Source organism: Schistocerca nitens, chromosome 2 (genome assembly GCF_023898315.1).
Source record: "Schistocerca nitens isolate TAMUIC-IGC-003100 chromosome 2, iqSchNite1.1, whole genome shotgun sequence".
Taxonomy (NCBI): domain Eukaryota; kingdom Metazoa; phylum Arthropoda; class Insecta; order Orthoptera; family Acrididae; genus Schistocerca; species Schistocerca nitens.
The window spans coordinates 960,043,593-960,056,142 of record NC_064615.1 but is presented as its reverse complement, the minus strand read 5'-3'; the positions used below and the strand labels follow the sequence as shown (position 1 = coordinate 960,056,142).

The window sequence follows — 12,550 nt, the reverse complement described above, 5'->3', positions numbered from 1 at the left end:
AAGATAGATTAGTGTTTAGTTTCTAATTGGTGACGAAGACAGTCTTTAGAGACAAAGCACGGGCTTGTAATGGCGGCGGTTGGAAAAAGAAATCGACCGTATCCTATCTGAAGCAATCAGTTCGGCATTGTGAATTTACATGTTAAGAAGTCTTTCTGGGGGCATTTGTCCCAATTTTAGTCGTTTACAGAAGTGAAACGTGGATGACAAAAAAATGGTTCAAATGGCTCTGAGCACTATGGGACTTAACTGCTGAGGTCATCAGTCCCCTAGAACTTAGAACTGCTTAAACCTAATTAACCTAAGGACATCACACACATTCATGCCCGAGGCAGGCCTAGAACCGCTCGGCCACTCCGTCCGGTCCATGCATCATAACAAAGTGGTCACACCAGAAAAGAAGCTTTTGAAACGTGGTGCTGCAGAAGAATGTTGAAGATGAGGTGGGATGATCGAATAAGTAATGAGGAGATACTGATTCAAAGTGGGGACATCTGCTGCGATATCTGAACAATCGGACATCTTCGGTGCAACACTGTTATCGCTCGCCCTCCATACAGTCCCGCCTTGGCCTCAGTCGATTTTCATCTGTTTCGGAAACTTTACAAACACTTTGATGATAACTAAGCGTTGAAAGCAGACGTGAGGCTGTGGCACCGTCAACAGTGTCAAACATTCTACAGTGACAGTACCAACAAACTGCTCTGTCGTCGCTGGTTGACTATGTTGAGAAATAAATATGTAGACACGAAGAATAAAGATAAAGAATGTTAATAAATTTTGTTTTATTTATAAAGGGTTTCAGACAAAGAAATTCAGAGGGATTACTTTCCAGCATGCCCTCGTATTAAAACTCTATGAAGTTTTTACACAACTGTTTTTATTAACAACTTGATGATAGAAACACAGTGCAACAGTTGCTTACAGGAGTTAGTAAAAGTCAATTATTTTCGTGAAGACGATTGCAGTGCTGTGTGCAGTTTATTGTAATGAAAAAAAGATTACAAATCACTTCCCACAGAACGAATGATGATATCATGCACCTGTAACATAAGAAGTTGCATTTGATTAGTAAAATTTTAAGCTGGACACAGAAACAGACACGCACACACGTACACACACAGACACACACACACACACACACACACACACATTTCGTGCTGGATACTGGTTTGCCACTGCAAAAGTTTTCAGCAGCTATTGCGCATAAATTAAGAAATACACTTCATCTGATGTCTCATTCCTTAGGGTGTCTGGTCAGTATCTTTCTGGCCAATATCTTTGGTGCTACAGAGCATTATGAATGTCAAATGTTAAGGAGGGTAGGACGTCAAACGGGCCGACTTGGAGCAGGAGAGGCACCATAGGACATTTTAATTTCCACTGTCTATACTTTTACAAGTAAATTCATAAAACTTTGTCACCATGACCAGGAAGGATTCAGGATTCACACTCGTAGCAGCGGAAGTTCAAAAACATAACAAAATAATTTTTTTACACGTGAAATTTCATCATTTTTTCACTTACTATTGGCTGCATTTGTTGCTATAGGTACACTTTTCTTCGTAAGTAAGAGAGACTGTTCGATGAATTATGCATTGCATACAAACCATACTCACAAGTGTCTGAAACTCTAGAATCTATTTCATTTATGAAAAAATGAATGAGCTGTTACGTTTTAAACTTAATGTTTATAAAAAAATCAAAATTTGTAGTTAATTATCTTAATTTTTACGACATATTTAATAGATTTGGAAAATTCTAGAGTTTCATACACCTGTAAGTATGGTTTGTATGCTGTGCAAAATTCATCAAAGAACCTCTCTTACTTGTGAAGAAAAATGTACCTATAGCAACAAATGTTGCCAATAGTAAGTGAAAAAATGATGAAATTTCGTATCTAAAAAAAATTATTTTGTTACGGTTTTGCAATTCCACTGCTATGAGTGTGAATCCTTCCTGGTCATGCTGACAAAGTTTTATGAATTTATTTGTAAAAGTATAGACAGTAGAAAATAAAATGTCCTGTGCTGCCTCTCCTGCTCCAAGTCGGCCCGTTTGACATCCTACCCCCCTTAAACTAGACAGCTACGAGAGATGTGGCGGTCAAACTACGAGGCCACGTGTGTACTACTGGATAGCCATACCTTTATTTTTTCTGATTGCGGTCCCAATATTGTGCAGTTGGTTTAACAGTTAGTTGTGAAAAATAATTTATTGTAAGAAGAGTGCATGGTCCTGCTGGCTCTCAGACGTAAAGCCTATTTTCCTCCGGAGCGAATGGAAACCAAGGCAAGCAAACGAGCATTCACAGACAATTCGCCCGTGTTCAATACCATTCGCTTGTGTCTGCGAACAACTGTTTACATTAGAGGTAAGAGAACAGGATATAACTAGAATAGCCTATTAACGCTGCGTTATTGCATTTTGGCACGCAGGATACGTCGCTACACATAGCCACGACGCACAACTTTGGTGTTCAGACAGGATTATTTTGCATGGCGTCTGACAGTTTTTGACGAAGTAAGCAAAAAGGCGCAGGAAAAGATGATTTTAGGTGTCGGAATTTGAAGAAAATGGTTCATATGGCTCTGAGCACTATGGGACTAAACTTCTGAGGTCATCAGTCCCCTAGAACTTAGAACTACTTAAACCTAACTAACCTAATGACATCACACGCATCCATGGCCGAGGCAGGATTCGAACCTGCGACCGTAGCGGCCGCGCGGTTCCAGACTACAACGCCTAGAACTGCTCGGCCACTCCGGCCGGCCTCGGAATTTGAAACTGAAAGTAAATATACGACCTGTCACATAGGCCACTTGATAAAATCTGCTGTATAGTTTGTTAGAGGGCAGATAGCATGATCCTGAGTAAACCATTTTTATTTATCATAAAAAATCTCTGACATAACAATGATACATGAGTCATGTAATTACAGATTAGATTAGATTAGTTTTTCGTTCCATAGATCCACGCTGAGGAGATCTTCGTGGATGTGGAACATGTCAAGGATACCAAGGATATGAGCAAAGAGAACCATCAGGAATTATGTTTATTTTTTAATTTTAATCAGCGTTATAGGTGCGACGGTCAGTCAGAAAGTAATGCCTCGTATGTTTTCTTTCTCCTTCAATAAAGTTTGTTAAGCGAAAAATTTGAATTTGGTGCTGTTCTACAAAGCTTCTTCTCCAATCCCCTTTCTGCATCAACAGATGCCAGTACTGCAGTCGCTTGCAAAACGGCCGATATCCATGTTTGTATTAAAAAAGCATTCTATGGTAGAGTTCTTAAACGCAGAAGGTGAAATGCCCATTCCCATTCATGAAAGACAGAAAAATGTTTACGGTGAAGCAACATTGGATCAGCCCTGTTAGACGATGCGTTCGTAACTGTAATTATGGTGAAGGGCAAACACCAAATTGGCTGACGAAACACGAACCGGCAGGCAGCGGCAGCGAATCGATGACATCATTCATGGTGATTGCCGCGTGACTGCAGATGATTTCTCTGTAAAAGCAGTGTGATGATCATTCAACAACTGGGATACTGAAAGGTTTGTGCAACTTCGGCACAGAGAAAGCTAATCGACCAAAATAAAGAGACAAGAAAAACAATTACCTCCCAACTCTTGCTGCTCTTTCGTTTGGAGGGAAAGGAGTTTGAAGAAAAATTATTGAGCGTAGACGAAACGTGTTCGTTATCGTGAACCAGAATCAACGAGGCAGTCAGTGGAATGGCATCACAGAAACTCACCCAAGAAGAAAAGTTCAGAACTGGGCGATCGGTAGGCAAAGTTATGGGATGAAGAGGATGTGATTATGGTTGATTTTTTGGAGCAGTGAATCACAATAAATTCTGTCCAATCGTTGTGACCTTGAAACAGCCTAAAGCGTGTCTTCAGCGAGTTCGGCCAAAAAAAAGCTATGCCGGATATTCTTCTTTTGCATTACAATGCAAAACCACACACCAGTCGTAACGCTACTGAAGAGATTGTGTAAATTGGATGGGAAGTCTCGCCTCATTTCGCATACAACTTTGACCTTGCTCTATCAAACTACCGTGACTTCGGGCTGCTAAAAGAAACTCATCGTGGGATTCACGTTGAAGATGAGTAAGGTCTGAAAATGTCCGTGCGTCAATGGTTTTTGGAGCAGGACCGTGAGTTTTACCACACTGGAATACATACCCTTGTTAAAAGATGGACTAAAACTATGCCGGCCGGAGTGGCCATGCGGTTCTAGGCGCTACAGTCTTGAGCCGAGCGACCGCTACGGTCGCAGGTTCGAATCCTGCCTCGGGCATGGATGTGTGTGACGTCCTTAGGTTAATTAGGTTTAAGTAGTTCTAAGTTCTAGGGGACTGATGACCTCAGATGTTAAGTCCCATAGTGCTCAGAGCCATTTGAACCATTTGATGGAAATGGACGGAGATTATACTCAAAATTCATAAACTAATCATCAGTATTGCGGTTTTCAATCGAAGTTTTTCTATTTGAAATTAATGACAAATAAAAAAAGGAGGCATTACTTTTTGACTGACCCTCGTACATACTCGTACTCCCGGGTTCCCGGGTTCGATTCCCAGCGGGGTCAGGGATTTTCTCTGCCTCGTGATGACTGGGTGTTGTGTGACGTCCTTAGGTTAGGTAGGTTTAAGTAGTTCTAAGTTCTAGGGGACTGATGACCATGGATGTTAAGTCCCATAGTGCTCAGAGCCATTTGAACCATACTCGTACTTGTTTACTTTCAATGAAATTTATTGTTCCTTTCTTTCTTAACGAAAATAAACACAAAGTTCGTGCTTATTCACTTCGTTCCCGCCTGATGTCGGTATCTAATGAATTTATCGTCTTCCTCACATCAACAGATGGTGACAGTTATTCGGCTTGGTACTGATTGACAGGGTTGTTGGATGTCTTTCTGAGGGATATCGCGTCAGATTCTGTCCAGCTGGCGCGTTAGATCGTCAAAATCCGGAGATGGTTGGGGGGCTCTAACCATTATGCTCCAAATGTTCTCAGTTGGGGAGAGATCCGGTGACCTTGCTGGCCAAGGTAGGATTTGGTAAGCACGAAGACAATCAGTAGAAATTCTCGCCATGTACGGCTAGGCACCTCTTGCTGAAATGTAAAGCCACACAGGTCTTCGACCTGGAATTTCACTGAAGTAGAGCAGCCCTCAGTGATGAATATCGCTTCGAATTTAGCTCCGATAACCAGCTAAGACATATCTGGATACGCCCTGGACATTAGTGGCATACCAACTTGACTGTCGCCCGTCATACGGTCCGACAACCAGGAGTGATGGTCTAAGGTGCCATTTATTTTCATAGCAGGGCGGCTTTGGTTGCCATCCGCGGCAACCTTGCAGCACAGCGGTATGTCGACGATGGCTGGTTGGTTGGTTGGTTTGTGAGATTAAAGGGACCAGACTGCTGCGGTCATCTCGACGATGGTCTACGCCCCATTTTGTTGCCCTTCATGGCAAACCATCCTGTGCATATATTTCAGCAAGATAATGGTCGCTCGCACTCAGCGAGAGTTTCTGCAGCTTGTTTTCGTGCATGCCAAACCCTACCTTGATTAGCAAGGTCGCCAGATCTCTTCTCAATTAAGAAAGTTTGGAGCATTACTGGTACGGCCTTCCAATCAACTCGGGATTTTGACGACCTAACTCGCCAATTCGACGCAATTGGGCACGGTATTCGTCAGGAGGACATCCAAAAACTGTATCAAATCAATGCCTTATTTGTATAAGGGCCAGAGGTGAGATAACGCGTTATCGACTTGCTCACATTGTGAAGCGCTCTCTCTTGAACAAATGATCCAATTTTTCTAAAACTGTAATCGTTTGTCTGTACATGTGCATCACGTCTATCGATTTCTATTCCATTTGGATAATTTCTGGGTGTGGGCAGCATTTTTTTTTTCGTGGAGTTTATTTCTTTTCCTTGGGCATTTGTGCTGTGGATCTATAAGAAGCACCTACGACATCTATATTTTTTTAACATCAACATTGCATTCTATTCAGACTAAACCATCCCTCATGCAACTCATGTCAACAACGTAAGTGATCAATGCAGCACACGAAAGCTTTCTATACTGCCAGCGCCGAAGCAGATAGCATGATCCCGAGTAAATGACCATTAAACAGTGGAATACGATCGAACACTGGCAAATGCGAACCGAATACGATCGAACGCTGTTCTCTCGCGCTCACCTACCGTTTACACCAGAGAGAATACTCGTTCGCTGATGCTCGTTCACTTGTGTTCGCTCCTGTGTAAACTAGGTTTAAGACGACTGTGTATAATAAGCGGTTGTTTCTGAGTGACGAGTCGTAGAATTACGAAATCGAATTAGGCACAGTATCAGATGCTAAGGACGATCAGACAGGCAATTTTGAAAATGACGATAGTATTTTTTTCTCTCTTCACTTGACTTCACAATCCCGCAATATTTTTAAAGTGACAACGCGAGCGTAACTTCATCATATTATGCTGTTGTCAAGTGACAGCTCACTATGAAGAACATCAATGCATAATTCTTCCTTTAAAGGCATCGTGTCAGCTATGCTCACCCATTTAATGTGTCAGCTGTAACACTTGGTGCATGAGCAGTGCCTGTTGAGAGTTCAGTATGACATGCAGGGCTTTAGGGGTGTAAGTGCAGATATTGTGAGTTTTGATACTTCAATATGTACCCACTTCGGTGTCTTGTTTTTTTCTCTGTGTGTAACAGTCTTGCCGCAAATGCGTCACGTAACTTACTACCGGAGGTTTTCTGCACGGTCGTAAGTGCATCACTAAATGGACTCGACCTATCGGTATAGACTAACCATTTAGCGTCCATGCATCCACGCTTCAACACCTACCCTGCTGCCCAGGGGAAAATAAGCATTAATGGCTTGTTCTTGCCACAAGTACTTGCAGGTACTAATCAGCCTAAGAAAAATACTGTTGCTAATATCCATAATTATTAGCCTGTAAATCTAGCAAACACTGGTGTTTTGTCGTTCAGTACACTGTCCCCAATCAGCAATAAAAATATCTGCACTTATACCCCTAACATCCCGTACAAGGTATGTCCAACCGAAAAGGAAAACTTCATTGTAACGGCGTTGTATGTAATCCCATTGGGTGAACGTGTTTGCAGAGAGATTGTTTGGTGGTATTGCTAGAGGCACAAGCGGATTTAACGGCTTCGCAGCAATTTACTCATTTCTGGAGAGTTATTTCCGCACTTCGTTGAGGGATGGATGGCACCCAGTCAGCACAAAGAATGATTATCCAATTTCTTTGCACAAAAGGAAAGCATGCTTCACAAATTTATCGCGAGATGGAAGAGGTGTACGGATAGCAGTGACTCGTGCGGTGCACAGTATTCCGAGGGTGTCAGCGTTATGAGGCAGCATGTGTTGCGTAGAAGACCCTCTGGCTCCTTCAGAAATTTCGATGGGAGGTCATGGAACATCCTCCTTACAGCCTGATCTCCCTATATGACTTGCATATCTTTGGCATGATCAGATGCACACCTGTGACGAGGAAGTGCCGGACACAGTGGACAACTGTATCCGCCAGCAATACAAGAGTTTCTACATTGAAGCCATCGAGTCCCTTCCTTCGCGCTGGGATCGATATATCAATTCCAATGACAGTTATGTATAATTGTACTGTTCCACATGATCTGTAGTTATAATATTGTTACTAAAATTTCTTTACTCGTAACTGTAGTCACTTTTTCATTTGCGCACACCTTGTAAATTACATAAAGTGCTACGTTCTTTTACATAGATGACAAAGAATCTTATCACTCATCAGTAAATATTCCCGAATTCGAAACCAGAACAGCTGTTAGTATGAGTGACATAAAAGTAGGTATCTTAGGTGTTGCGAAACAACTCAAATCACTTAAGAAAGGCAAGTTTTCCGGTCCAGATGGTATACAAACAGGTTACTTTCAGAGAACGCAGACACAATAGAGCCTTTCTTAGCAATCATATACAAGAGCTCACTTGACGAAAGGTCTGTTCCTAAAGACTGGAAAGTTGCACAGGTCACGCCAGTATTCAAGAAAGGAAATAGGAGTAACCCATTGAATTGCAGACCCATATCACTTACCTCAATTTGCACTGGGATTTTGGAGCATATACCAGAATAGAAGATTATAAATCACATTGAAGAAAATGACTTATTGATACATAACCAACACGGATTCAGAAAATACCGTTCTTGTGCAACGCAGTTAGCTCTTTATACCCATGAAGTGATGAGTGCTGTCTACAAGAGATCTCAGATCGATTCCATATTTCTAGATTTCCAGAAAGCTTTTGATACCGTACCTCACAAGTGACTATTAATCAAATTGCATGCATATGGAGTATCGTCTCAGTTGTGTGACTGGATTTGTGATTTCATCTCAGAGAGGTCACAGTTGGTAGTGATTGACGGTAAATCATCGAGTAGAACAGAAGTGATATCTGACGTTCCGCAAGGTAGTGTCATAGGCCCTCTACTGTTCCTAATTTACATAAGTGATCTAGGTGATAATCTGAGCAGCCCCATTAGATTGTTTGCAGATGACGCTGTAATTTACCGTCTAGTAAAATCATCAGATGATCAATTCCAATTAGAAAATGATCTAGAGAGAATTTCTGTATGGTACCAAAAGTGGCGATTGGCACTAAACAAAGAAAAGTGCGAGGTCATCCACATGGGTACTAAAAGGAATCCGATAAATTTTGGGTATACGATAAATCGTACAAATCTAAGGGCTGTCAATTAGACTAAATACCTAGGAATTACAATTACAAGCAACTTAAATTGGATAGACCACATAGATAATATTGTGGGGAAGGCGAAACAAAGACTGTGCTTTCTTGGCAGAACACTTAGAAGATGCGACAAACCCACTACAGAGACAGGCTATATTACACTTGTCCATCCTCTGCTGGAATATTTCTGTGTGGCGTGGGAGCCTTATCTGGTAGGCCTGACGGAGGACATCGAGAAAGTGCAAAGAAGGGCGGCAGCTCGTTTCGTGTTATCGCGCAATAGGGGTGAGAGTGTAACTGATATGATACGCGAGTTGGGGTGGCAGTCACTGAAACAAAGGCTGTTTTCTTTGCGGCGAGATCTGTTTACGAAATTTCAATCACCAACTTTCTCGTCCGAATGCGAAAATATTTTGTTGACACCCACCTACGTAGGTAGAAATGATCATCATAATAAAATAAGAGAAATCAGAGCTCGAACGGAAAGATTTAGGTGTTCCTTTTTCCCACGCGCCATTCGAGAGTGGAATGGCAGAGAAGTAGTATGAAAATGGTTCGATGAACCCTCTGCCAAGCACTTAAGTGTGTATTGCAGAGTAACCATGTAGGTGTAGATGTAGTTGTAGATCTGAAAAATACTTAAGATGGTTAATACGAGAATGGTACCCTGTTGAAAGGACCGATTATGCACTGAACCACTTCATAGTGAACTGCCACCAGAAATATACAACAGTAGAAGTCACTGTTATGAGCAAATACAATTAATAACGGCCGTGACGGATAACACTGCCGTCCCTAAAGCAGTGACAACTCTTTAAGCCGGCCGGGGTGGCCGAGCGGTTAAAGGCGCTACAGTCTGGAACCGCACGACCGCTACGGTCGCAGGTTCGAATCCTGCCTCGGGCATGGATGTGTGTGATATCCTTAGGTTAGTTAGGTTTAAGTAGTTCTAAGTTCTAGGGGACTTTTGACCACAGCAGTTTAGTCCCATAGTGCTCAGAGCCATTTTTGAACAACTCTTTAATTTCGAGGAGTGATGATCTTAGAAATTTTGTTAATATTATCCAGAAGTTAGCAGGAGAAAATGTCTGAACTATCTTGGAGGAATGACTCATTTGCTATTCACTGGAGAAGAAAACTTTCGTGTGGTGATTAAGCTGTTTCATACTTTGGTATTGTTTAAGAAACGAAATCTACCATTGTTCTAGATCGTACTAATTACAATGCCGTGCAGTGGTTCTGGATGTGGCAACCAAGGTAAAATCGCGTTACTGTCAGCGAAATAACATACTCTGATAAGCCAAAACATTATAATCACTATACTATATTGCAGTGCCTGTGTTCATTCAAAGTACTGTGCGATGTCGTTCAGTCATCAAGAGATCCACAGTTCTGTGCGAGTATAGGATGTAGACAAAGCGGTGACGTAGGGAATTCTCGATCTGTCCGGGGAGCTAATGATAATGCTAAAAAGAGAAAAAGAAACCCCGCTCGGAAACAAATTTTCAATATCACCAATACATGATCACTGCCCACGTCCGCCCCGATAGCTGAGTGGTCAGCATGACGGATAGCCGTCCTACGGGCCCGGGTTCGATTGCCGGCCGGATCGGGGATTTTTCCGCTCAGGGATTGGGTGTTGTGTTGTCATCATCATCATTTCATCCACATCCAGCGCGCAGGTCGCCCAAGGTGGCGTCGAATGTAATAAGACTTGCACAAAGGCGGCCGGACCTGCCCCTTAAGCGGCCTCCCGGCCAATGACGCCAAACGCTCTTTTCCATTTTTTTATCATCACTGCCCACCACGAGCGTTGCGGAAACGAGAGGCTATAAAGAAAGTATACAATAGGGTCAGAGACAAATGGACATTATTCTAGCAACGGTCGATACAGACCGCAACTGGTGCAACATACTGACATAAACCACTTTCTCAAAGGGCAGAAGGTTATGGGCCAACGACTGGGAACGAGCATCTCGGAGAAGCTGGTCGGCTGTTCGCCTCCTACTGTCGTGAGCATCTACGGGAAGTGGTCTGAGGACAGTGAAACCACGAAGAAGCGACAAGGTGTTAAGACATCCACAGCTCATCACAGAATATCGTGAATTACAATATAGTAGTGGACACTGGATTATTGCGGTTCGGCCGTGGATCAATGAAAACGTGTCACCTGGTCTTGTTAGAGCAGCCTGATATTCGTGTCGGGATTTGCCGTCATGGAGGCGAACAGCTACTCGAAACGTGTACCGTGCCACAGGCACAGGCCGGTGGGCGCATTGTTACTTTATGGTGACATTCACCTGACCATCCATGGGACCTGTGGTAGCAGTCGAAGGCACCGTAACAACTGTCGACTACACGAACATTATTGGAGATCACCTGCATCCCTTCACGTTTGATGTCTTCCCCAACGACAATTGGATAACTGTCCACGTCACAAGTCCAGAATCTTACAACACTGGTTTGAAGAGCACGATAATCAACGCTGATGTCTTTGTTTCTTCTGCACCCGGTGGAACACGTCTGGGACGTTATCGGGAGCCAGCTCCGCGCCCACAACCTACCGGCCCATAATTTACAGGAACTGCGTGACCTGTGCGAAGACATCTCTTGCCACATACCTCCGGAAACGTCCCAAGTTGGACTTGTCGAGTCCATGCCACGGAGAATCACTGTTGTATTGCTTTCTTAAGATGTATCAACACGTTATAAAACCGGTGCTCTTCATGTTTTGACTCGTCCGTGTAGGTGTAGAGAGCTACTCGTTTTCCTGGATTTGTTTCGTCCTGTTGGGTTTCTTCTCGTGCTATGGGTTCTTTCACTGCTTTTAAAAGTACAGCGTAAGACGTACTCGCCCACAAAATCTGTTTCTGGCGCCATGCATGCCTGAAAGTGCGAATAAATATTTTTCCAAAAATATATTAATTTAGTTGAAGATCAACTATTTCGCTGTTATATACCGCTACTTACTGATGAATTGAGTCGGTTCCTGCAGAGCTTTTTCCGTACGCAGTGTGTGCGAATGTGTTAAGCCCATTCATTTTGTTCTTCAGGACAGATAATCACGGAATTCATTTAGGTATCCATGTACTGAAGCTATTTGTTCTGGAAACATACATTCCGCAGTTACACTTTGTTACTACTAATTGTTTCGAGCTCGTTCCACCACTTTCAAGCAATCACGGACAAGCTGAGATCGGCCATCATCGCTTGTCACAGCCGAATTAAAACTGCACTGGAGCTGTGATGGCATTAATATCTATTGTTGTGCTTATGTAAATAAAAAGTGAGAGGCGTACTGCCAGTAGGTGAAAGTTTTTAAAAGTGTGCCGTGATCTTTACAACGTAGTTACATAGGACATAAAATAAAAGTTAAATAACAGATAGGTAACGCATTTCGCACTGGGAGTATTTTGTACTTTGTAGTAGTCTACGTTACATGGAAAGCGCAGAAGGCAAATAAATCCAGGAGTGTCGTCCAAAGTATAACAAACAATTCCTTTCTTTTCCTAATGTAATAGTAGCACTAAGTGTGGTGTCACCGCCAGACACCACACTTGCTAGGTGGTAGTTTTAAATCGGCCGCGGTCCATTAGTACATGTCGGACCCGCGTGTCGCCACTGTCAGTGATCGCAGACCGAGCGCCGCCACACGGCAGGTCTAGAGAGACTTACTAGCACTCGCCCCAGTTGTACAGCCGACGTTGCTAGGAAAGGTTCACTGAGAATTACGCTCTCATTTGCCGAGACGATAGTTAGCATAGCCTTCAGCTTAG

At 42.9% G+C, this 12,550-nt stretch overlaps 1 protein-coding gene across 1 annotated transcript in view; it reads right to left on the bottom strand.

Moving 5' to 3' along the window:
* Positions 1-863: 863 nt before the first annotated feature.
* LOC126234738 (dehydrogenase/reductase SDR family member 11-like) overlaps positions 864-12,550 on the bottom strand; it is a 37,087-nt gene continuing 25,400 nt past the window's right edge. The window contains exon 6 of the mRNA XM_049943484.1: positions 864-1,043. Within this exon, the coding sequence (XP_049799441.1) occupies positions 1,002-1,043 (42 nt within the window). The 3' untranslated portion in view covers positions 864-1,001. The remainder of the gene's footprint in view (positions 1,044-12,550) is intronic.